We start from the raw sequence: 21,939 nt of genomic DNA on the forward strand, positions 1-21,939 counted from the left end.
CTGACTTCCCTGAGCCTTAGTTTCCTCACCTACAGGATGGGGATAACAAAGTGCCCTTCATAGTGTTTCCTGAGGATGAAGTGAGGTGAGGAACATGGTAAGTACTCAATTCTCTGCTTCTTATTAACACAAGCATTTACTGAAGTCACTAAAATCCTGAGGAAATGTGATTTTTTTAATAGTCACGTGGTCTTCTAGTGAATTAATGTACCATATGAAGCCAACTTCCTACTAACGACAATTAATAGTTTCCAATTATTCACTATCATAAATTAACAGTGGTTTTTTTTGCACATACCTTTCTGTATTATTAATTATTTCCTCAGGATAGACTCCTACAAATAGGATTACAGGGCCAAAGGGAATGAACTTTTTAAGGCTCCTGATAGATGCTGTTTAGTTGCTCTCCAGGAAGACTGAACCACCCATATCCTCCCTGTACAACTGGGGAAACTGAAGCTCAGAGAAGGCAGCAACTTGCACACGGTCGTCAGAGAAACTGAGCCGGCGCCAGGCAGCTTCAGGCCTGCTGCCGTCTTGGGCCTGGGCAGGGGGCTGGGAGGGGACACCAGGAGGACACTATGGGGCATCTGCCCTCCCCTGGCCCTCACCCTCAGATCCCAGTGGAAAATCTGTTGGGGAAACTGAGGCCCAAAGAAGGGTAGGCCCCGTCCCTGGTGACTACTCCTGCAAAGTGTTCTGGCTCCACTTGTCTCTCCCTTTTGGCAGGGAGCGCCCCCCACCCCGGGATGGCAACAGCCCAGATGGTCCCTTCCTGGCTTTCCCTGTCTAGCCCTGACCACCTCGGTCTCACTCACCTTCTCTTGCTTCATGAGCTATCCCCGGAGACTCTCTAGACCCTGAGGACCAGGCCAGGGGCTCCTGAATCCCAGCACCGACTCCAGGAAACTGAGGTGACAGGGTGAGGGAGCTGCAGGTCCTCAGGCCATCCCTAAGCCCCAGGCAGCCCTTCCCTCCGCAGCCTCCTCGACAGGGCAGGCATCCCTCCTCTGCTTGAGCTGCCCAGTGACAGGGAGCTCACTCTCTGGGCAGAGTGGGGTAGCTCCGTGGACAGCATGATACAGTCAGGGAGGTTCAAGTCCCTGTCCCAGATCTGACTGCATCTTGCTGTGTGACTTTGGAAAGGCTTTTTAACCTCTCTGAGCCTCAGTCTCCTCGACTGTCCCCAGTATGTGCATTTGGCACCAACTGGTTGTGTGGCCCTGGGTGAGTCCTAACCCTCTCTGGGCCTTAGCTTCTCCTTCTGTACATGTTGGGGGTAGACCATCACCTGGGCAGAAGACCTGCAGTTCAGCAGAACTGTCCAAGGTCTACAGTCGAGGGCCAGCAGAGAATGTTCCCATTTGCCCACAGCAGTGCCTGTGCTTTGGAATACCTGAAGGATGAATAATTGATTTATGGCATTTAATAAAGGCCAGGGGCCACCTCTGGGACTCGGCTGGGGCTCCGGCTCATCTTGCTGGGCTGCGGCGGGACGGCAGCCGGTCCTTTATTGCGCTCATTAATAACAGAAGCACAGCCTAGTGCCACGCAGAGGGGAGTGGATGCTCAGGCTCCATGAACCGAATCAGGATCATCACAAAATCCTAGAACCACAGCCCAGCAGAAGCCCAGAGTCCAGAAGTCCTAAATTCTAACATAATGGCAGCTGGAGATTCGGCCTCCCAGGAAGCAGCCCTCGGGTTTAGGTGAGCTTGGAGCCCTCTCGTGTCCGTCATCTTATTTCATCCTCAGGAAGACCTGATGAGGTCAGTTATTGAGGACTCACACTTATGTGCCCATGGTCACACTGAGCTGAACTTTTTTTTTTTAATTTATTTATTTTAAATTTATTTACTTATTTATTTATTTATTTTTGGCTGTGTTGGGTCCTTGTTGCTGCACGCGGGCTTTCCCTAGTTGTGGCGAGCGGGGGCTATGCTTCATTGTGGTGCGCAGGCTTCTCATTGCGGTGGCTTCTCTTGTTGCGGAGCACAGGCTCTAGGCGTGTGGGCTTCAGTAGTTGTGGGAGGCGGGCTCAGTAGTCGTGGCTCGTGGGTTCTAGAGCGCAGGCTCAGTAGTTGTGGCGCATGGGCTTAGTTGCTCCGCAGCATGTGGGATCTTCCCGGACCAGGGATCGAACCCATGTCCCCTGCATTGGCAGGCGGATTCTTAACCACTGCGCCACCAGGGAAGCCCCTGAACTTCTAACCAAAAGGAAAAGGCAGCACTGGATGGAGAGGGAGCACTGGCTGCCAAGCCCCAGCTCTGCCCCCCAGCTGGTTGTGTGAACGTGGGCCTCAGTTTCCACACCTGTCAATGGGGGAGTTCCCACTAGAACCGAGGGAACGTCCCCTCCTCTGTGCCTTTCACTGTTTAACAAAGGCAGACAATGGGGGAGCGGGGGTGGGGGTGAGGAAGAAACAGGTGCCCTCGTGCACCCAGGTACCAGCCTCGGCTCTGCCCTTGGACCCGAGGCTGCTGTCCACAAAGGACCCTGAGCTTTCCTAGAACCACCTACCAGCCCTGCCCAAGGCCCTGCTCAGGGAGCTAGGAGGCCTGGGGTCTGGGGCCACCTTCTCTGCTGAGGCCTTGGTCTCTTTGGGCCTTGGAGTCCTTGTCTACAAAGGGGTCCAGAGGTCCCAGCCCCCAGCTGAGCCCTGCCCCCACCTTACATTCCGATTTTCATGAGAGCAGCATGAGGAAGGAGTTCCCTGTTCTCCCCAGCTGGTCTCAGCTCCTCGCTAAGCCTCTGTTCTCTCCAGAGGACTGTGCCCCCAAGGCTATACAGAGATTTGGTGGCCAGTGGTGGCAGAGCCCTGAGGACCAGCCTGGGAGAGAGACTCAAACCCAAGCCCTCCCCCCACCCCGTCTCAGCTGCCGGATGACCAGGCCCCAGGCCCCCGCCCCCTGATACCCACTCACCAGTTGAATTCATCGTAGTCGTTGTGGACTTCCCACCAGAAGTACAGCCAGGTGAGCGTGAGGCCGAAGGTGAAGGTGAGGAGCAGGAACCAGAGGCGCTCCCACTGGAGGGGCCAAACGAGGAAAGGGGTCAAGCGGGGCAGGGATGGCCCCTCAGGCCACCTCCACCCAGAATCTTCCCACCCCTCCCCCTTTGTAGCCCAACTGCCAGGCAGGGATTACTGCCCTCTTCACACGGGTGGGGACCTGAGGCTCAGAGAGCGAAGTGACCTATCCAACATCACTGAGCCCGAAGTCACAAAACAGTGGGGAGCCAGAGCTGGGCCCTTTGTGCTGCAGCCTGAGGCCCTTCCAGTGTGCACCAGTCTCCAGGAGCAAAGGCCATATCTGCCTAAGCCTTCACACTGGGAGGGTGAGCCGCAGTCTGAGGGGTCACATTCCTCACCTCCTTCCCTCCTCACACACGCCTGCAAAGTAGGTGTTCTTCCTCACCTCTGCCCCCTGCTACACGGAGGCCCAGAGAGGTGAAGTGACTTGCCCAAGTCACACAGCAAGTTAGAAGAGGATTACAGAGCAGTGCCCCAGCCTCTAGAGTTGAAGGAATGCGGTGTTCTACAACCCCCAGCAGGGGTGGCCTCTCTCTCCTGGCGGGGGGGTGGGCAGGGGGGTGCTGACGCCACCTCTGCTGCTTCCCGAGAGGTCTGCAGGCACTTCCGCTGGGCCCTTGGGCTCATCTCTGCTTTCATCCGTCCCCTTATCTCAGAAGCACAACAAGCTTGGAACATCCTGCTCTCTGGGAAACTGCTGAGATCATCAGTACAAACAACAGCCCTTGAGGGGAAGTCAGTGCAGGAGACAACCAAGACCACCCTCCACCTTGAGGGGCTGGAGGGCTTGGAGGAGCTCAGCATCTCTCACCCAGCCACTTCCCGGGCCCCTTGCCGGGCTCCCCGCAGCTTTCCGGGCTTCTTTGATCCTTCCTGTGCCGGACAGCCAGCTTGGAGCTACGGTTCTAATCCCAGTTTAACCTCTTGATGCCTCCATCTAGAAAGCAACCGCTCTCTGGTCCATAGGGCAACCCTCCTCCTCCCGGAGGCCTGCCCTGTCCCAGCAGGGCGAATCCCATCTCCTCAGAGCTTCCATAACTGTTGCACCCATGTCGGTTAAGGCACAGACCCTGCAGTTCTAGAACTGTCCTTCTATATGTCGGTCCCCCCTGCTACACTGTAGGCACCTTGAAGATCTGGGTGGTCTTCACATTCCCAGGGTAGGTGGCAACTTAGGAAAGATTCGATAGTGGGATGGCAGGTGAGCAAAGATCCTCTCTCCTACTCTGGCATGAGTATGCCCACCCAGGAGAGATTTCACCGGGGGCTTACCACCCTACCCCCATAGAGGAGCCCTTGGTCTTTTGTGAACCCCGAGTCAGCAGCAGTGAGTGGCCATCTGTCCACAGAGCTCACTCTGCCTCAGCAGGTGAGAGGCCTCTGGCCACAGGACAAGGTTCTGAGAAGGGCCCGGGGGAGGGGTAAGCCTCCGCCTATGATGGGTCCTGTCCCAGGCCAGCAGCATGGAGTCCCGTGGGACCAGGGAAATAGCTGCAGGGACAGTGGCAGGTAGAGAACCCGCCACAGGTGCCGGGGGTGGGGAATGTCCTCTGGTGGTGTGTGATGCAGGACCCAGGGGCAATTCTGACAGGTGGCCAGAAAGACCGCAGGTGTCAGGAGGGCCCGCAGCACACAGGGGTCCTGTGCACTAAGGGCCACGGTCCTCACTTGGCTGGATCCCGAGAGTGGGGCAGGGAGGACAGGGCAAGAATAAGGGGCTACCGCCCCTCCCTACCCCTGGGAACCGCAACAAAGAACTAGGACCCCCATTATTGGAACCAGGCATGAGCTGGGGCTGGGGGCCACCCAGGGATGAAAGTCCCAGGAGCTGAAAGCCAGAGGTCCCATGGCCACAGGGAGCCTGTACATGGGGATGAAGAGGCCCCATCCACAGTAGGGATGGAGGGGGCAGGTCACTCTAAGAACAATCAGAGGAAAAAACTGAATGGCAGGGGCTGGAAGAAAGGGGAGGAAAGGCCAGGAACTGGGGGAGGAAGTGGCCTGGGGAGCAGCTGCACTGACAAAGAGGCTCCAAATGGCACTAATGGTCCTTGTCAGGGCGTGTTACAGGAGAGGGGCCTGAGCCAGCTCCGCCCCCCAACAAGCCAGCCTGGCCCTGCTCCAGAGAGGCAGGCTGTGAGGCCACGGCCACGCTGGCAGGGATCGGGGAGCCACTGGCCCTCCATCACCTCCCAGTCTGTACAATGCCTGGGTATTTATCCCCAACTCAGAGCAAACAAAGACACCAAGACTCAGAGAAGGGCCACCACATATGGCTGAGCAAGAAGTGCCAACACTAAGAAGTGCCACTCACATCATGGTCACCATTGATGTCCTTATTTGTCATGACAGTTTTCTAGCAGATAACAGTCAAGATCCCTGGGGAAGGGGCACTCTTTGCTAATTTGCAAATATGGATGAGTGGAGGTGAGTCAGAGATTGAGCAATGCATACAAGGTGACCAAGTCGGAGAGCAGTGGAGGTGGGGTTGAATGCAGGTGCCCTGGCAGGAGGCAATCCTCTACCGCCCCCTTGGGAACCAGCCCCGCACAGCTCTCCCAAAACCCACCCTTGCCCTCTGGGACCCAGGCATGTTAATCCCAGACCCAGCTCAGCCCCCTGAGAGTCCTTTATCCTCTCTTGCTGGAGTCCACACCCTAGGCCAAGCCTTCTTCTCCTTCAGGAAGCTCTCCCATCCCTCCTGCTCCCAAGACCTCCTTTTCTTTTTTCTTTTCTTTCTTTTGGCCATGCCGCGTGGCATGTGGGATCTTAGTTCCCCTACCAGGGATCGAACCCACGTCCCCTGCAGTGGAAGTACGGCGGGGAAGTGTAAGTCTTAACCACTGGACCACCAGGGAAGTCCCAGGACCTCCCTTTCTTAACTGCTTCTGCACAGACTCTTGGTACCCATCAACTTGACTGTCAATCACATTCTGAATTGTGGCGGTGGAAAGAGCTCACGCTCGCGAGGGAGACAGACCTGGCTCTGCCACTTGGGTGAGTTACTTAACCCCTCTGAGCCTCAGTTTCCTCACCTATAAAATTGGAATAACACCCCCTACTGTGGAGGGTTGATGTTCAGTGAGGTGATATACGTCAAGCAGCACACAGTAGGTGCACACTAAGGGACAGTTCACTGGGCTATGGACTCCTTCAGGGCAGGGATGGCTGAGGTATCTCTGTGCACCCTGGGCCCACATCGCTCGGATCACAAGGCGGTGCTCAGACATGGTGTGAGGAACAGAAGAAGGTGTGGACGCGGTGGGGATGCAGGGAGGTCTCAGGGCCACCAGTGGACAAGGACATCATCCAACCCCAGATTTATCCTCAGGCGAAGCCTGGGGTCCCCAGGGAGCCAAGGGAAGGAGCTCCCACTGTGACACCACAGCCCCTTCCTTCCAGTCTTGCAGCTGCCTGGGAGCAGGATGACGGTCAAGGCGCAAGGAAGAAGGGCTGAGAGCAGCTGGGGAAGGGGACGGGCCCTGGCTGCGGGTGGGGCAGCGGGCTCCATCCCTGTTACAGGGGTGACTGTGGCGGAGAATCCCAGAGGCCCGGCCCCATCCCGTCTCCTCCACTCTTGCCCCCACCCTCCAGGAAGGCGAGACCCTCCATCCCACACCGGGCAACCGTATGCCAGTTTCTCCTGCTCACTGTCTCCCGTTGGCTGTCACGTCTTCTCCTCACCCCTCTTGTCTCTGTCGCACCCCCAGCCTTCTGCATTTAGAGGAGAATGTGTGTGTGGACAGAGAGCCTATTAGCAGCTGGGGCTCACGGGGTCACAGAGCGCTGCAGCCACAAACCCCAGCCCCGCACAGGACGCGTGAGCGCAGGCCCCGCTGCTGCCGCGTGCTGCCCGCTGTGGGCCCCTGCCCACCCCAGACCATGGCCCTGGGCCAGAACACACACAGACACTGCTCACGCTGCTGGGGTCCCCCCGGGGTCTGGAGCACCTCCCCTGGGTCCCCAGAATTGACCCTGGAGACTCAAATCTGCGTCAGGATGGCCCCTGAGCGTGAGCCGCCTCCCCGCCCTTGGTGCCAGCATGACCTCAGGTTCACCGGTGGAGGCAGAGCTGTCTCGCTGGACTCCTGTCCCCTGCGTGTCCTCCGGGGCAGAGACCACCTCTGCGGCCTCCAGGACAGGACCTTGCCCTGCTTCTGCTCCCACAGCTCCAGAGACGGGCACTCTCCCTGTGGGTGCTGCCGGGCCCTCCTCTGGGCTGAAAATTCTTCCCTCTGAGACAGCAGCCGGATAGAGGCAGGCTGTGTCTGGGAGTCCAGGAACACTGGGTGTGACTGGCCACCTACTAAATGGGTGACCTTGGAGAAGACATTGCTTCATCCTCCCTGAGCGCCGGCTTCCTGCTCTGTAAAATGGGGACGGCAGTGTTGGACAGAAGTATCTGGCAACAGCAGGGTGTCAGAAGTTGTTGTCCTTGCCTCCATCCCTGCCTGAGGTGCAGCTGATTTCTGCCTCCTCGGCTGCCACCCTGCAGCTGGTTCTCTGACACCACAGAGAACAAGTCCAGCAAAAGGGCAAGAACACTGGGGTCAAATGACCAGGGCGTGGGGGAATACAATCAAGAGCTGGATTTTCATTCCCCGCCCTCTACCACTAGCCGCCTGGCTGCGGGCCAATCACTCAGGACCTCAAGCCTCAGCTTCCTCCTCTGTTCGTGAGGATGACATCACCCGTACCTCACAGGAGGACTGCCAGGCTCAAATGGGATTACGGATGTAAGCTGTACGTTGCCAAATCCAGGATCGTTCCTGTAATTATCATTTCGTGTCTGACAGCCCTTTAATTACGTGAAGACAGTGATCAAGTCTTCCCCGCCCCCAGCTCTACATCACATTTCCCCAGCTGATGAAGACAGCCAAGGAGATCACCTCCTCCCAGCCCAGGTTCGGTGACAGGGTCAGGGGGATGCAGAGGTCAGGACCAGCTCTGCAGGCTGCAGTCCTAGGAGCCAGCACGGCTGAAGGAAGAAGATCCCACATCGCTGGCCACGGAGGACAGAGCCCTATGTGAGCACTTAGCAGAGTTGGGGGTGGGGCAGTCCTAAGAGCCCTCTACCTGCTCCTTCGCATCTCGCCCTCTCCACAGCTCTGCAAAGCAGACGGAATAGTCGGAGGAAACCAGGGCTCAGAGAGGGGAAGTGAGCTGCCCAAGGTCACAAAGGGCAAACATAATGATGGAGCCAGAATTCACACCCAGCTCTGGGCGCGTCCAGCTTCTTCAACTATCCCAAAGCAACAAGAAGCAGGACATGTAATTATCCTTGTCTGACCAAGGAGGAAACTGGCTCAGAGAGGCAAGGCCTTGCCCAAGGTCACACAGCAAGTCACAGGCAGTGTCAGGGCAGGAACCTTGGAATTTCAGAGTTAGAAGAGATTTCAGAGATCATCTTGCCTCATCCTCTAAAGGTCCAATTAAGAACTGGAGAAACTGAGACCCAAAGACAGGGAATGGCTTGGAAGGATGGACACAGGATTAATACCAGGTAAATTAGTACAGAAAGGATGGAGAATTCAACAGATGGTACTGGGACATCTGGACATCCATTTGGTAAAAAAATATATAATTAGACCCCTACTTCATACCCCACACCAAACTAAATTCCAGCATCTCCCCTCCACATCCGCGCCACCACTCTCTTCCAGTCATTCTACACGTGTGCTGAGCCTGGACATTGGGAGACAGATCAGGCTTGGACTCTCCTCTGAGCAACCTGCACAGAAGACTGACCAGCCAGCAGGCAACGCCAATCCTAGAAACGAGTGTGGCGAATGGGGCAAGCAAGGGCTACCAAGGAGCACACTGCCAGGTATGGGGGAAGGGATGGTCTGGAGGGCTTCCTGGAGGAGGAGATGCTTGCAGCAAAGCTGAAAGGAATGGGCTTGCTGGAATGGGCTTACCTTACAAGGTAAGGGCAGAGGGAGGGAGCGGAAGGTGCAAATGCACAGAGCCTGGCAGCTTTTGTTTGGGACAACTGGCTTCTTATGGGTTTATAAAAGCTTTCTCTATGTCAGAGTAGTAACTTTCATATAGATTGTCTATTTTTTCTTATTTTATCAGTTGACTTTAATTTTGTTTTTCATGCTTTTTGTTTAAAATATTTAAATTTTTACTCAGTCAAATCTACCCCTCTTTTCCTTTATGGGTTTTTGCCTTTGGTATCGTGTTTAAGGAAGGTGGCCCACGATCATATATTTAACTCATATTTTACACTGATAATTTCTCTTTGTTTACACTTGAATCTGTAATCCACCTATCTATAGCTCTATATGTGTGTATACGTGTATGGAGAGAGGTTTTAAAGCCTTTCCTCTAAAGCATGAAGATTAGAATTTCTTTTACTTTACATCTTTCCGAGTTGTTTGAATTTTCTCAACAAATGTGTGCTTCCTAAACAGAAAAAAAGGAGCTTAAAAAAAGAAAAAAATACATTTTATCGACCTGGAATTTCTTTTGATTTGAGTTAAGAGACAGAGATCTAATTTTACTTTTACCAGATGGATACTTCAGCTGTCCCTGTACGGTTTGTGATATTTGCAATGATTTCCATGATTGTCTACCACACAGCACACTCTCAGATGTGTGTGGGTTGTTTCTAGGTTTTCTAGTCTGTCCCAAGGCAGCCCTTCCCCACGTGCTGGCTCTGCCTGGCACAGCTCCTTCCACGTGGCTGAGCTCAGCTCCCTGTGCCACTCCTGGGGTCCCAGCTCTGCTTTGAGGCCCCAGAGTCCAGCTGTGCCCTCAGCACCACACAGCCTTGCAGAGACTGGAGAGCGATTGAGGGGTGCCTCCCCGCTTAGTCTGTCCACCTGCAGGCTGCACCTCGGGCACACCGGCTCCTCCAATCATCCGCCTGTTTCATCCTCGCCAAGTTCCTAACGGGGAGACTGGTGAATGTCAGCTGGGAACGGTGTGTGGAGCTCCCAGAAGAGAGAGCTGGGCAGCCCTGGCAGGATTACTCTGGCTCTGACCCAGGAGATCTGGGGGAGGGGGCAGCCTAGGGAGGTTTGAGATGGATCTCAGCATTAGGGCCGAGCAGGGAAAAGGATTAAAATCCCCACCCCCCAGCCAGCTCCTGACAGCCTAAGAGGCTGGATTTATTTTTCTGGGCTACAGGGAGCTGGGCAATTAGGCCTCTGTCTGCCCTTGCTTCTGCCAGGGTGCACTCAGAGTGGCTCATTAGGCAGGAGGATGAAGCCAGGCTCAGCCTGGAGCACCCCGTCCTTCCCCGACCATCCTGTGGCTTGCATCTGCCCTTGGGGAGACAGGAGCAGAAGAGCTGGGGGCCCTTAGGAGGGATTATCCCAGCGCCCTGCAGGGGGCCCGGCCAAGGCCACAGGGTGGGGAGTGGCCACAGCCTCTTGCTGACGCCCATCACCTCCTGCCCCATACATGCTCCCTAAGCAGACACTCAAGGTGATCACAGAGGTCATGAACAAGAGCTTATTCGTCTCCCCTTGAGCGTGGCATGACCACGCCCGGCCCCCTCAGTGCCGTTCAGAGAGGAGGAGGTGGGGTGCGGGGGTTCCCGAAAGCCAGCGACGGCCTGGCTTTATTACAGCAATAAATCCGTAGCTCCCTGCGCTGCAACAGCTTCTGCCAGCCTCTCCTCTCTCTCATGGATGCAATAATATCATCTACCATTTTCTTATCCTCATGGCAAACCTGCAAGGTTTATAGGATAAAATGGCCCTTATCATCGCCAGTTTAGAAGTGGGAGAATTGAAGCTCAGAGGGCTCCTCTCTGACCTGCTGGGCCCCTTTCCCCCAAAGCACCGGAGAAGGGAACAGCCATCCCTTTGAAAGTGTGTAGGGAGGACACGTTTTCCCCAAGTTGGAACAGTGGTCTGTCCTGTTCAGGATGTGAGACACGTTGGTATCTGTTATCTAACTGGACCCTTGGGGCGTAGGTTTGTACCTCCACCTCACCCACAGCAAGCTGAGGCCCAGAAAGGGTCTGGCCTTGTCTAAGGCCACACACTAAGTCACTGGAGGAGGCAGGGTAGAGTCCAGGCCGCAGCTCCCTTAGCCAGGAATGGCCAGGTACGTCTGGCTGACTCCAGTCACACCCTGGAGCCCATTCCAAAGGCTGCTTCCTCCAGGGAGCCCACCTTGATTCCTGAGCGAGATCCACTCTTCCCTGCCCCATAGCCCTGTCACAGGCCCACGTGGTGTTGATAGGACAAGAACGTGGGGAGCCAGCTGGGAAACTCACGCCCTCCTCCTCCCACTGGCAGAGCCTGATTCTCCAAGGGTGGCCTGGGAGGTCCCTCGGCTGAGTCAGCACCCCTCCCTGTCAGCGACAGCCAGGGGCACTGGAATGCAGCATGCGCCCCTACTCTCCAGACCACCCAATGCTCCTTGGGGTGCTCACCCGGGAGCTCATCGGGGGTCCAGCCTCCCCACCCTCACTGGCTTCCTCACTTGCTCCTCAAGTCACCGGCTCAGTCATCCTCCCACTCCTTGCCTGAGGTCCTCCTCTGAGCCAGGCCCTGCCTTCAGCACACTCACGGTCCAGCGGGAGAAACAGGAAGTCACGACCCACATGGGCAGCCCAGGCCCGAGGTGCTGCGGGAGCCCAGGGGAAGGGGAGAGGAAGGGAAGGAGGCCTGACTCTTTTGTTTGAAGGGGACACTTCTTAGAGGAATAGAGATCTGCGATGAGCCTTGAGAGGCAGAGACCAGAGAGAAGGCATTCCAGGCAGAGGGGACAGCGGAGCGAAGGGCAGTGCTGTGAACTGGTGAGGTAGGTTATCCTGGGATGGCTGTGTGGAGGGTGAAGGGTGAAGGAGTGCTGATGGATTTCCCAGCAGCAGGTGTCTTCCTGCCATGGTGGGAGGGGCTCCCATCGACAGATGTAGGCAATGGTGGGGTGGAGGGGGGGGCTTATTTTGTCTGTGTTCCACCCACCCCCACTGCGCTATTCCTGGACACTCCTGAGACCGCACCGCCTCTCACACACCCCCTGGGCACAGCATGGTTTCCCGACTCCAGGCATGGCCTCATCCAGCCAGGTGGAAATCATGGGATGACGGGAGGCATCATCAAAATTCTCTTCCGCAGCCAGTCTGCTGAATGCACCGTCTAGGTGCCTCTAGAATCCCTCCCTTTGCTACTTCTTTGCAGACCCCTCCCCCTAGTTGAGGCCTCAGCCTTTCTTGTCTAGCTCCCTGCCGTCCCCGCCTCCACTCAAGGCCCCTCAGCGCATTCTCCATGATTGAACCAGAGTGGTCCTTGCACAGACCGAATCCGACTGGGCTCCCACCTCCCAGGATGGAGTGCAGGCTCGCCAGCACAGCCTCTGGCTCAGGTCCCCTTGGCCACACGCTCTCCCTCCTAACACCAGAGCTGCACTGGGCCAAATCACTTTCAGTTCCCAAACACAAGACACTCTTGTAACACGCAGCTCCCCTGCCTTCCCCACTCTGGCATGACATGACAGGCTAACTCTCTCGGACACCAGCTCAGGCAAGCTTTCCTGCCTGCGGTGTCCCTGGGCCCCGGCAGTGATCACCCTGGGTGGTCTGGATGTCAGTTCTGATCTGCTCCCCACCCACTTAGGAGCCCTTCAAGGGAGGGAGGAACCAGGTTTGATATACCTGTGACCCCTGGACTCAGGGCAGGTATCAGGACAGGTTTGTTGATTGAGTAAGTAACCAACGCATCCCAGACAAGACTGTTTGGTGTGGAACGGGGGAGAGGGCACGGGACTCGGGGTGCAAGCAGGCGCAGTGCAAGCCGTGCCTTCAACTCCTCGGCTTGAATAAATCACTTCCTCTTCCTGAAGCCCCATCCGTAAGATAAAGGGGGTCAAAAGAAGCTTAAAACACCCTTCAAGAGGCAAACATACTATAGAAGTGCAAGAGAGTTGACTGTCTCCTTCAATGTCTCGGGCTGGAAGTTCCACCAGGCATCCGACCTATGTCCCTCTTGCTACAGAGAAGCTGGTTTTGACACTGTGCTGCCTCCCACAGATGCAGAGTCTTCAGGGGCCCCTGTGGGGATGGCCTGAGAGCTGCCTTCTGTCCTACCCCATCCTTAATTGGCAATATTAGAGTAATGAGTCACAGACAACAACCAATTAATTATCCCCAGTTAGAAAAAGCTTTTGCTTCCCCTTCCTAGCTGTCGAGTGAGCCAGCCTTCTGCTGCCAGGCTCCTCCACTCCCTCGGTGTTGGGGGGCAGGAGAGGATGTCATTTCATCTCTCTGGTCCTCAGTTTCCTGTTTCCTTATTTGTCAAGTGTGTGTCCTGGGGGGAGGGGACAGTGTGAGCAGAGGGTTGGAGGAGGTGGGAATGTGAGGGGCGGGGAGGGGCAGGAAGGAAGGAGGCCAGCCTGGATGGAGAGCGGCGGGGCGGGGGCTCCTTCCCAGGCTCCCTGCACCCCTCTTCCCTCCCCAGGATCCCCGTCCAGTACCGCGGGGCCACCTCTTAACCAGGGAAGCACTGAGGGTGCGTAGCCTGGCATTCAAGCCATTCCCCAACTTGTCCCAAATGCTCCTGGTCCCTGCTCTTTCTCTCTGTCAGGCAACTTCCCAAGTCCTCCTCCCTGTCCCGCCTTTCTTCTCCTTGTAAGCTCTCCTTTAAGCACACCCAGACTTGGGGCTTCCCTGGTGGCTCAGTGGTTAAGAATCCACCTGCCAATGCTGGGGACACGGGTTTGAGCCCTGGCCTGGGAAGATCCAACATGCCACGGAGCAACTAAGCCCGTGCACCACAACTATTGAGCCTGTGCTCTAGAGCCCCCAAGCCACAACTACTGAGCCCACGTGCCACAACTACTGAAGCCCACGCACCTAGAGCCCATGTTCCGCAACAAGAGAAGCCACCGCAACGAGAAGCCCGCACACCGCAACGAAGAGTAGCCCTGGCTCGCCGCAATGAGAGAAGGCCCGCGCGCAGCAACGAAGACCCAACGCCGCCAAAAAAATTAATTAATTAATTTAAAATAAATAAATAAATAAATAAACACACCCAGACTTAAAACCCGCCTGTCTTCCCGGCAGCCTCCAACTTCCTGACGCTCTTGCTGCAAATCTATCACAGACGGGGCTTCAAGCCTTGATTTCCCCATCCATAAACAGGGCATAACAATTAAACATGTCCCAAAAGGGTGTTAGAACAATCAACAGGGCAATGCCTGTAAGCCATAAGCTCCCTGCATACAATAGGTGCTCAATAAACATTAACTGTCACTCACACTTCATTCCCAGCCTGAGGATGAGTGCTTCTGCGACTCACCACCTGTGTGTCACCTCACTGCACACAAGAGGCCCAGAGAGGTTCAGCTTCACTGAAGAACTTGACCCTAGGCTTCCCTGACTTGGGAGACACAAGAGGTTCCCCCAAGAGGTCTTGAGGGGAGGCAGTGCCTGGTGGGGGCGGTGGGGGGGTGGAGGGGTAAGGGGATGCCCAAAGGAGGAGGGGAAGGTGGGGATGAGGAAAGGCACAGGCCCAAAGCTGGGCCCACTCCCCCTGGCCGAAGCCTCTCCTCCACCTTCCAGGCCCGAGGGGCTCTCCTTTCACTCCCCAAGCTGCACTCCCAGAGCTCACTCTGGGCCTCTATTTGTTCAGCAAAATTTACAGAGCAGCTTCTCTGCACCAGCCCTGACTTTGAGACACCAGATTGCTGTTGCCTTCACTGTGTCAGGCCAGGAGCCCAGCCCCCATTATGATTCTGGCCCAGCTGTCTGGGGAGGGACTGGGGAGAGAAAAGAGAAGGGAGGAGAGCCAGGGAGAGAAGGGTGAGCCGGCAGAGGCTGGAACCCAGGAAGTGGGAGGGGAAGCAGGAGTGGAGCTGAGTTAAGGGCCGGGCCCACTCATCCTCAGCTGGGAGGTGTGGGTTGCCTGAGGTGAGCTCAGCCCTTTCTGCAGAGGCTCTGCCACCCAGAGTTGCTGCAAAACCCTCTCCCCTCTCCCAGCCTCTCCCAGGCTTGTGGCCTGCAGCCTCCGGCCATTGCCCCATACCTGGCACCTCAGGCCTTGGCATTTGCAGAGCCTACGCCGCTTGGGCCCCCAGTCAACTCAAAACTGGCCTCAGCCTACCACTTCCTCCAGCCTGGGACCTGGGCGGGCCACAGCCAAGACCCATCACTTCCTGACTCCACAGCCTGGGACTGGCTGGCCCCGGGCCCACCAAGAGGTGTGAGGTGCCCTGGGAGAGAGCCGCCTTCCTCCAGTGTCTCTTCCGACGGCCAAGGGCTTCCTGCTTGGGAGCTTAGCCATCCTTCTCCTCCCTTCCTCAGCCTCGGCTGTCTTCCCATCCCACCCCCACCAAGAGTGCTGGACACCATGCAGGGCCAGATCCGAGCCCTGTCTCTCTCTAGCTGCGTGACCTCGTCCTGGTCACGGACGTCCTTGGCTTCTGTTTCCGCATGTGGAGCGGTGGCGATGACATCTAGCTCACGGGCTTGGGAGCAACAGGGGTGGCCGCGTGTCAGCGCTCAGCTCAGCGCCCGGCACACAGACAGACACCTGGGTGCCAGCGGACTGTGAGCTCCTGCCCTCCTGACACATGGAGGCCCTGCTGCCTTCCTTCCACTGTCTCAGGGGAGAATGGAGCTCGGAGCACAGCACATAGGACGGACAGGCTGCCCTGGGCAGGCCCCTCCTCTCCCTTGCCTCAGTTGGGCATGTTGCCTCCTGTGTGCTAGAGTGGGTACACGGCAATGAATCAGGCCAGGTACCCACAGGTGGTACCTGCTTCTTACCATTTGGGGGTCATGAGAACAGGCTCCTGACTCAGTCGAGTGCTCTGTTCCTCTGTCCCTACCAGCACAGGCAGAGAAGGAGGGCAGGGAGGTGGACAAGCTTCCCCAACCTCCACATCCAGATAGTCTGGTGATGCTTGGCCTCTGACCTCCGGCCCTGGCCACTCCAGCCTGTTTTGGGGCTGGCTGAATTTGGAGGCTGGCCTCTTTGTTCAGACAAGCAGGAGGGAGGAGAAAGTTGTTTTCCAGGCAGCAAAGCTTTTAGATAAACACCATTTATCTCTCTCTCTGTTCCCTCCTGAAGGAATTGGGTTCCTTCAGAGAAGAAACTGGATCCACTGGCTGATGGTGCCCCAGGGACGGAAGTGTGGCGTGGGGTTTGGCTTGGGGAGCCGAACACTAAGGGAAGCTTTCTTTATCCAGCTGAGCACCTGCTGCCAGCCCTGGCAGGCTTGTGGCTCAGGTGACTGGGCCCTGGTGCCAGGCCATGGCCCTGCCAGCTCCCAGGCTCCAGGATGGCCTGGCCCAGCCCTTCACCCTCCCCTTGAAGAGCCACCCGTCTGCTTACCTGCCCATCAGGATCTGCCAGGAAGCTGAGAACTTCTGCTCACCTTGGGGGACCCCACCCTCTTGGAGCAGCCCTCCCTGCCCAGACCTCAAGAGCAGCCCACACCCCACACTGTCAGAGGGGAGTCAACAGCTGGCTACACCCATGTTCCTTGCCCACCTAGTCAGGTAGATTCGGGAATTTCCATAGGCGCATTTTACAGAAGGAGAAACTGAAACCCAGAAAGGGCATTGGCCTGTCCAGAGCCACACAGCAGGGTGTCAGAGCTGAGACCCCTCCCCCAGGCCCTGGGGCTCCCTGGGTCCTTTGGCCCCATCCCAGCACAGCTCACCGGTGTGGTGTCATCGTGAGAGCGCTGGTAGCGCTTCCAGCGGCAGCCGTAGATGCCCGTGAGGCAGGAGAGGCAGAGCTGCGGCTCATAGTACTGCAGGGGCTGGTGTCTCACCATGCTCGCGCCCGCGGCCCTGGCGCCCTGCTCTCAGGCGCCCATGGAGGCCCCCAGCTGGTCCTGGGGGAGGAAACAAAGTACTGTGAGGCAGGGGAGGGGTGGGGACTTGGCCCCAGCACAGCAGGTGTCACTGCAGTCTAGGTCAGGGAGGGTCAGCCTCTGCTCAGAGCCCTGCCGTGGGTCCTTGTCTCTCTCGGAGTCAGAGGCCCATCCTTGCAAGTCCCCTAGGACAGTCCCCTGCCACCCACCCATGACCTAATCATCCAACAAAAATCCCCATACCTATTAGCAGTCACTCCCTCACTCCCACCCCCCAGCCCCAAGCAACCTAATCTACTTTCTGTCTCCACGGATTTGCCCATTCTGGACATTTCACATAAATGGAATCATATGATATATGGTCTTGCGCGTCTTGCTTTTTTCACTTAATGTTTTCAAGGTTCATCCATGTTATAGCATGAATCAGTACTGCATTTCTTATTATGACAAAATTATTTGATTGTATAGATATACCATTTTATCCACTCATCAGTTGGTAGACACTTGGGTTGTTACCACTTTTTGGTTGTTATGAATAACTCTGCTATGAACAAGTTTTTGTGTGAATGTATATTTTCATTTCTCTTGAGTACATACTTTGGGATGGGATTGCTGGGTCATATGGTAACTCTATGTTTAACTTTTTGTTTTGTTTTTTTTTTTTTTAAATGGGATTTATTTATTTATTTATTTATGGCTGTGTTGGGTCTTCGTTTCTGTGCGAGGGCTTTCTCTAGTTGCGGCAAGCGGGGGCCACTCTTCATCGCAGTGCACGGGCCTCTCACTATCGCGGCCTCTCTTGTTGTGGAGCACAGGCTCCAGATGCGCAGGCTCAGTGGCTCACGGGCCTAGTTGCTCCGCGGCATGTGGGATCTTCCCAGACCAGGGCTCGAACCCGTGTCCCCTGCATCGGCAGGCAGATTCTCAACCACTGCGCCACCGGGGAAGCCCTAACTTTTTGAAGAACTGCCAAAAGCTGTTTTCCAAAGCTGTTGTACAATTTTACTTTCTCCAAGTGTTATCATTATCATCCCCATTTTACAGATGAGAATTCTGAAGCACAGAAATGTTTAGCCATTTGTCAAAGGTCACACAGCAGAGCCTGGCAGTCTGGCTCCTTGTTCTAACCCAGGGGTTGGCAAACTATAACTCATAGCCAAATCTAACCAGCCACATATTTTGTGTGTGTGTGTGTGTGTGTACACATTTAGTTTTATTGTAACAAAGCAACTTGTATAATTTTAAGGTTTAAAACTGAGCATCATCTTCCCTTTCCAGTGAAACAAAAAGAAAAATTTAAAAATAAACAGGAACAAAATTACAATAGAGAATGTCAATTGCAAATAAGATCCTACAGGTTCTGCTGATTCTCCCATCGAGTGGCAGGGCTCAAGTCATCATTAGGAGAGAATTTTATTTTAAAAGTGTCATCTTAAACTGCAAGGATGTCTGTTAAACATCACAATTAAACACGCCAAAGGAGAAGCCATGTTGTCAAAATGCCCGCTTAACCCACCCAAACATCTCAAACCCACCCTTTGCTGACCTTCTATAACCTCATTTTTTTAAGTTTTTTTTTTTCTTTTTTTAAACAAGAGAAAGTAAACAGATACATGTTGGTAAACGCTAACTGTCCATATTCACATAGAGACACAGTGTAATCTCTGAGCCCAATATACAGAGAAAGGAGGAAAAAAGCTAGAATTCTATGCACTACTACACAGGGGCCTAGCACCCTCCAGCTTCCAGCAGAGCTAAGGGAGCAGGAGGTTTTTCTTTTTTCCCACAGAGCATGGTGGTGTTGATTCTATAAAGTTTTTTTGAGACAGGAAGGGATAAAAATGAATTTGGAACAGAAAGGGGTAGAGATTCTTTTCCCACTGAATTCTGCTCAAGGTATTTCTCCCCAAAATAAGTTGTGAGCCATGGTATAAAGGAGAAAAGAGACCTCAAAAACAGGGCGACTGAGCACAAGAGGAGGAGAAAAAAGAAAAAAAAAGACTGCAACTTGCTCCCAGGGACTGGAGAAAATTAAAAAAGGAAGGTTGGAATCCATCAGTGTTCCATTAGTTAACTTCTCCTTCATCTTCCTCTCCTTCCTCCCCCTCATCATCATCTTCTTCACCTTCATCTTCATCCCCTTCTTCATCAATATCTTCCAATCCTTCTTCCTCTTCATCATCATCATCATCTTCTTCTCCTTCCCCTTCCTCATCATCCATGTCCGGAATCAAGTAGTACTGTAATGGATTTGGCCAAATATCATCTTTGATGACCTCTCCTAACTCATCTGCACCTGCATCAGAATGATCGGTAAACCAGGTGAAGAAGCTTTCCGGTTCCTCATGCTGTCTCTTCCTGCTGGCTTTATGCTGCGTTTGACTTGAACGTTTTGTCAAATCCTTTCCGGATTTCCTTTTGATTTGAGTGGACTTTGAAGATGGATCACCACTCTCATTCAGATGAAATTCTTTGGAGAGAACTTTATTTTCGAAGGGTTTTCATCAAAATAAAAATCTATTCTGTAACCTGATTTAATATCTTCAAATTCTGTCACTTCGACTCTTGTCAAATAATGCAGCACCTCTTCATTCTCCTCCCCAAGGAGTACAGACACTTGTGGATGGTTAACAAATGCTGTTACCCCAAAATTTGGGATTTTGGCAATCAGTTCCGACCTCTACTGAAAAAATGGTTGGCGGAGTTTGTTATATTTCTATTCTACTTTCAAAATCTCCTCACTGGCTTGTTCGTTAAGTCTGTCTGTTTCATTTTGTACTTCATCAATATATTCAATTGCTTCTTGCTGTTCTTTTTCTTCCTTCGGCAAGTTCGGAGAAGCAGACGTTTCCTCTGGCCTGGAGGCAGGAGTCAGTCTCGGTTTCTTTGCTTGGGGTGGAAGTGAAGACTGGTGTTTGGGGGCCATGCTGGGAGAAAAGCCAAGAATCCACCCAAGGGAAGAAGCTTGTACCAGGAGCTCTGAGAACTCCAGCCACGTGTTTTTATATAGCCCACAAGCTAAGAATGGTTTTTACATTTTTTAAGTAGTTGGGGGGAAAAACCAAAACAAAAATATGTTTTGATCCGTGAAAATTATACAAGAGTCAAATTTCAGAGTCTGTAAATAAAGGTTTATTGGACGCAGGCCCACTCACTCATTTATGTATTGTCTATGGCTGCTTTAAGTATAACTGCAGAGTTATGACAGAGACCATATGGCTCACAAAGCCTAAAATACTTACTGCCCAGCCTTTTATAGGGAAAGTTTGCTGACCCTGCAACCACGGGGCCACCACGGCTCCTGAACCAGTATTGTTAGTGCAGCATATGGTTGAGAAGGGAAAGGGTGCTGTGGGCACTTAACAGGTACAGGGAGGGTCAGGGCGTGCTTCCCAGAGGCAGTGCTGAGCTGAGGCCTGTAGGATGAGCTCCCGTCTCTAACGCCCCAGAGGCCACACCATAGGGGCACCGGGCTTCAGGCCCACCAACTACTTCCACGTCTGGGCCTTGCTCAGGGCCTCTGCCCAACACCCCCTATCTCCCCCCCACTCTCCAAGTGCTAACCTCAGCACAGGGATTACAGCCTCCTGTCCGAGTGCGGAGACGCATTAGGAGCTTGCTGGGCACACTGACCGACCTGGAGCCTCCTAATTGCTGGGAATCGTCTGGTGCAGCCTCTGTGCCCGTGGCTGCCTGCGGAGGCATGTGGACACGGTGCGGCTGCTGGGGGCCCTCGGAGCCGAGCCGAGCCCAGGGCTGGGGGACGGTATAGGATGGGGATGCTGCGGCAGTCAGCTTAGCACCCATGCGGTTGGGGAGGTCGGGGTGGGGTCAGCAGGCAGGGGATCCTCTCAGCTTTACTCCTCTCTGGGAGGAGTGTGTGGGGAATTCCCTGGTGGTCCAGTGGTTAGGACTTGGCGCTTTCACGGCCAAGGGCCTGGGTTCGATCGCTAAGCTGGGAACTAAGATCCCACAAGCTGAACAGCGTGGCCAAAAAAAAAAAAATTAAAATTAAAAAATGGAAGGAGTGTGTGCTCACATATGTACTCCCACATTCACAGCCTTCCAGAGGAGGTAGAAGGCCCGAGTCCACAGCCAGGGACCACGTCTCACCCTGTGCACCCCCAGATGAGGGTCTCTGCTGTCAGGTGGGCCACAACACCTGCCCCTACTTCCCCCGGAAGGGAGGAAGCAGCTAACATGTAGAAAGGGCCCTCGATTCACCCTGCCTTGGCCAATGACTTGCCCTGTAGCCAGAGCCACTCAGGGCTCTTTGCTGAGCCTTGGTTTCAGCTTTTGTCTTGACTTCCAAAAAAGGTCAGATGACTGGGGGTTGGGGGAGGGGCGGCGGTGCCAGGAGGGCACATGGCTGCAGTGACTGAGGCACGGCAGGTGGGCATTCTGCAGGCAGGGGCCCTGCCCTCCCATTCCTTTCCCAGGACCCCCGACCCTGGGACTGATTCCCATGTGTCCCCTGCTCCCCCACCCCCCATGAATGAGCATTACAACCCACCCAGGAATGGAATTTCCATTTCAAATCTGGAAAAGAGGGAAGTAGAGCTGCTTGCACCAGGCCTCCGGCGGGACTCAGCTGACTGTGGCTCTTGGAACTATTCCCCTCCCCCCACATCCCCACCATGAATTTTCACACTGTTCAGAACTGCAGGGGCATCTTTGAGAGGCAAACCTCTTTTCTTTCCTCTGCATGTTCTCCTGGGGCCATCAAGATGGCCAGCGGCTCCTTGCTGTCTCCAGGGGGGTCACCCAGACCCAGCATGGGCACAGTGACCTCCTCATCACCCCCAACCTGCCTCTAACATCCCTCAAGACCCTTTTCTCAGCACCCGCTTGGCCACTGCCAGGGCAGTGGCCCAGTCTCACCTCTCCCCTGGATGGGGAATCCCTGCGGTGGGCCTTGCCCTGCCAATCCAAGGTCTCACCTGCAGTCAGAGTGAGTTTTTAGCAGACAAATGACCAGGATCTGGCTCCTCTAGCCTCACCGCTCCAGAACCTGCTGTCCCTTCACCTGGCTAACACCTCCTGATCCTTCGAGTCTCCGCTCAGATGCTACCTCCTCCGGGAGCCTCCCCTGAGCCCCAGGTTTGGTTAGAGGGCTCCTGGCATC

The 21,939-nt window shown here is 54.7% G+C and overlaps 1 protein-coding gene and 1 pseudogene across 12 annotated transcripts in view; both read right to left on the bottom strand.

Annotated features, from left to right (window-relative positions):
* GDPD5 (glycerophosphodiester phosphodiesterase domain containing 5) overlaps window positions 1-21,939 on the bottom strand; it is a 91,338-nt gene that overhangs the window by 26,697 nt on the left and 42,702 nt on the right. For all 11 annotated transcript variants that reach the window (XM_082343170.1, XM_082343173.1, XM_082343168.1 and 8 more), the window contains 2 exons: window positions 16,659-16,835; window positions 2,926-3,029 (listed from right to left, as the gene is read on the bottom strand). In XM_082343170.1, coding sequence (XP_082199296.1) covers window positions 2,926-3,029; window positions 16,659-16,775 — 221 coding nt within the window. In that variant the 5' untranslated portion in view covers window positions 16,776-16,835. The remainder of the gene's footprint in view (window positions 1-2,925; window positions 3,030-16,658; window positions 16,836-21,939) is intronic.
* LOC309606306 (protein SET pseudogene) lies at window positions 17,462-21,217 on the bottom strand (annotated as a pseudogene). The gene has a single exon. The product of its transcript is annotated as a protein SET pseudogene (transcript).

This window comes from Balaenoptera borealis (assembly GCF_965194805.1).
Source record: "Balaenoptera borealis genome assembly, chromosome: 11".
Lineage (NCBI taxonomy): Eukaryota > Metazoa > Chordata > Mammalia > Artiodactyla > Balaenopteridae > Balaenoptera > Balaenoptera borealis.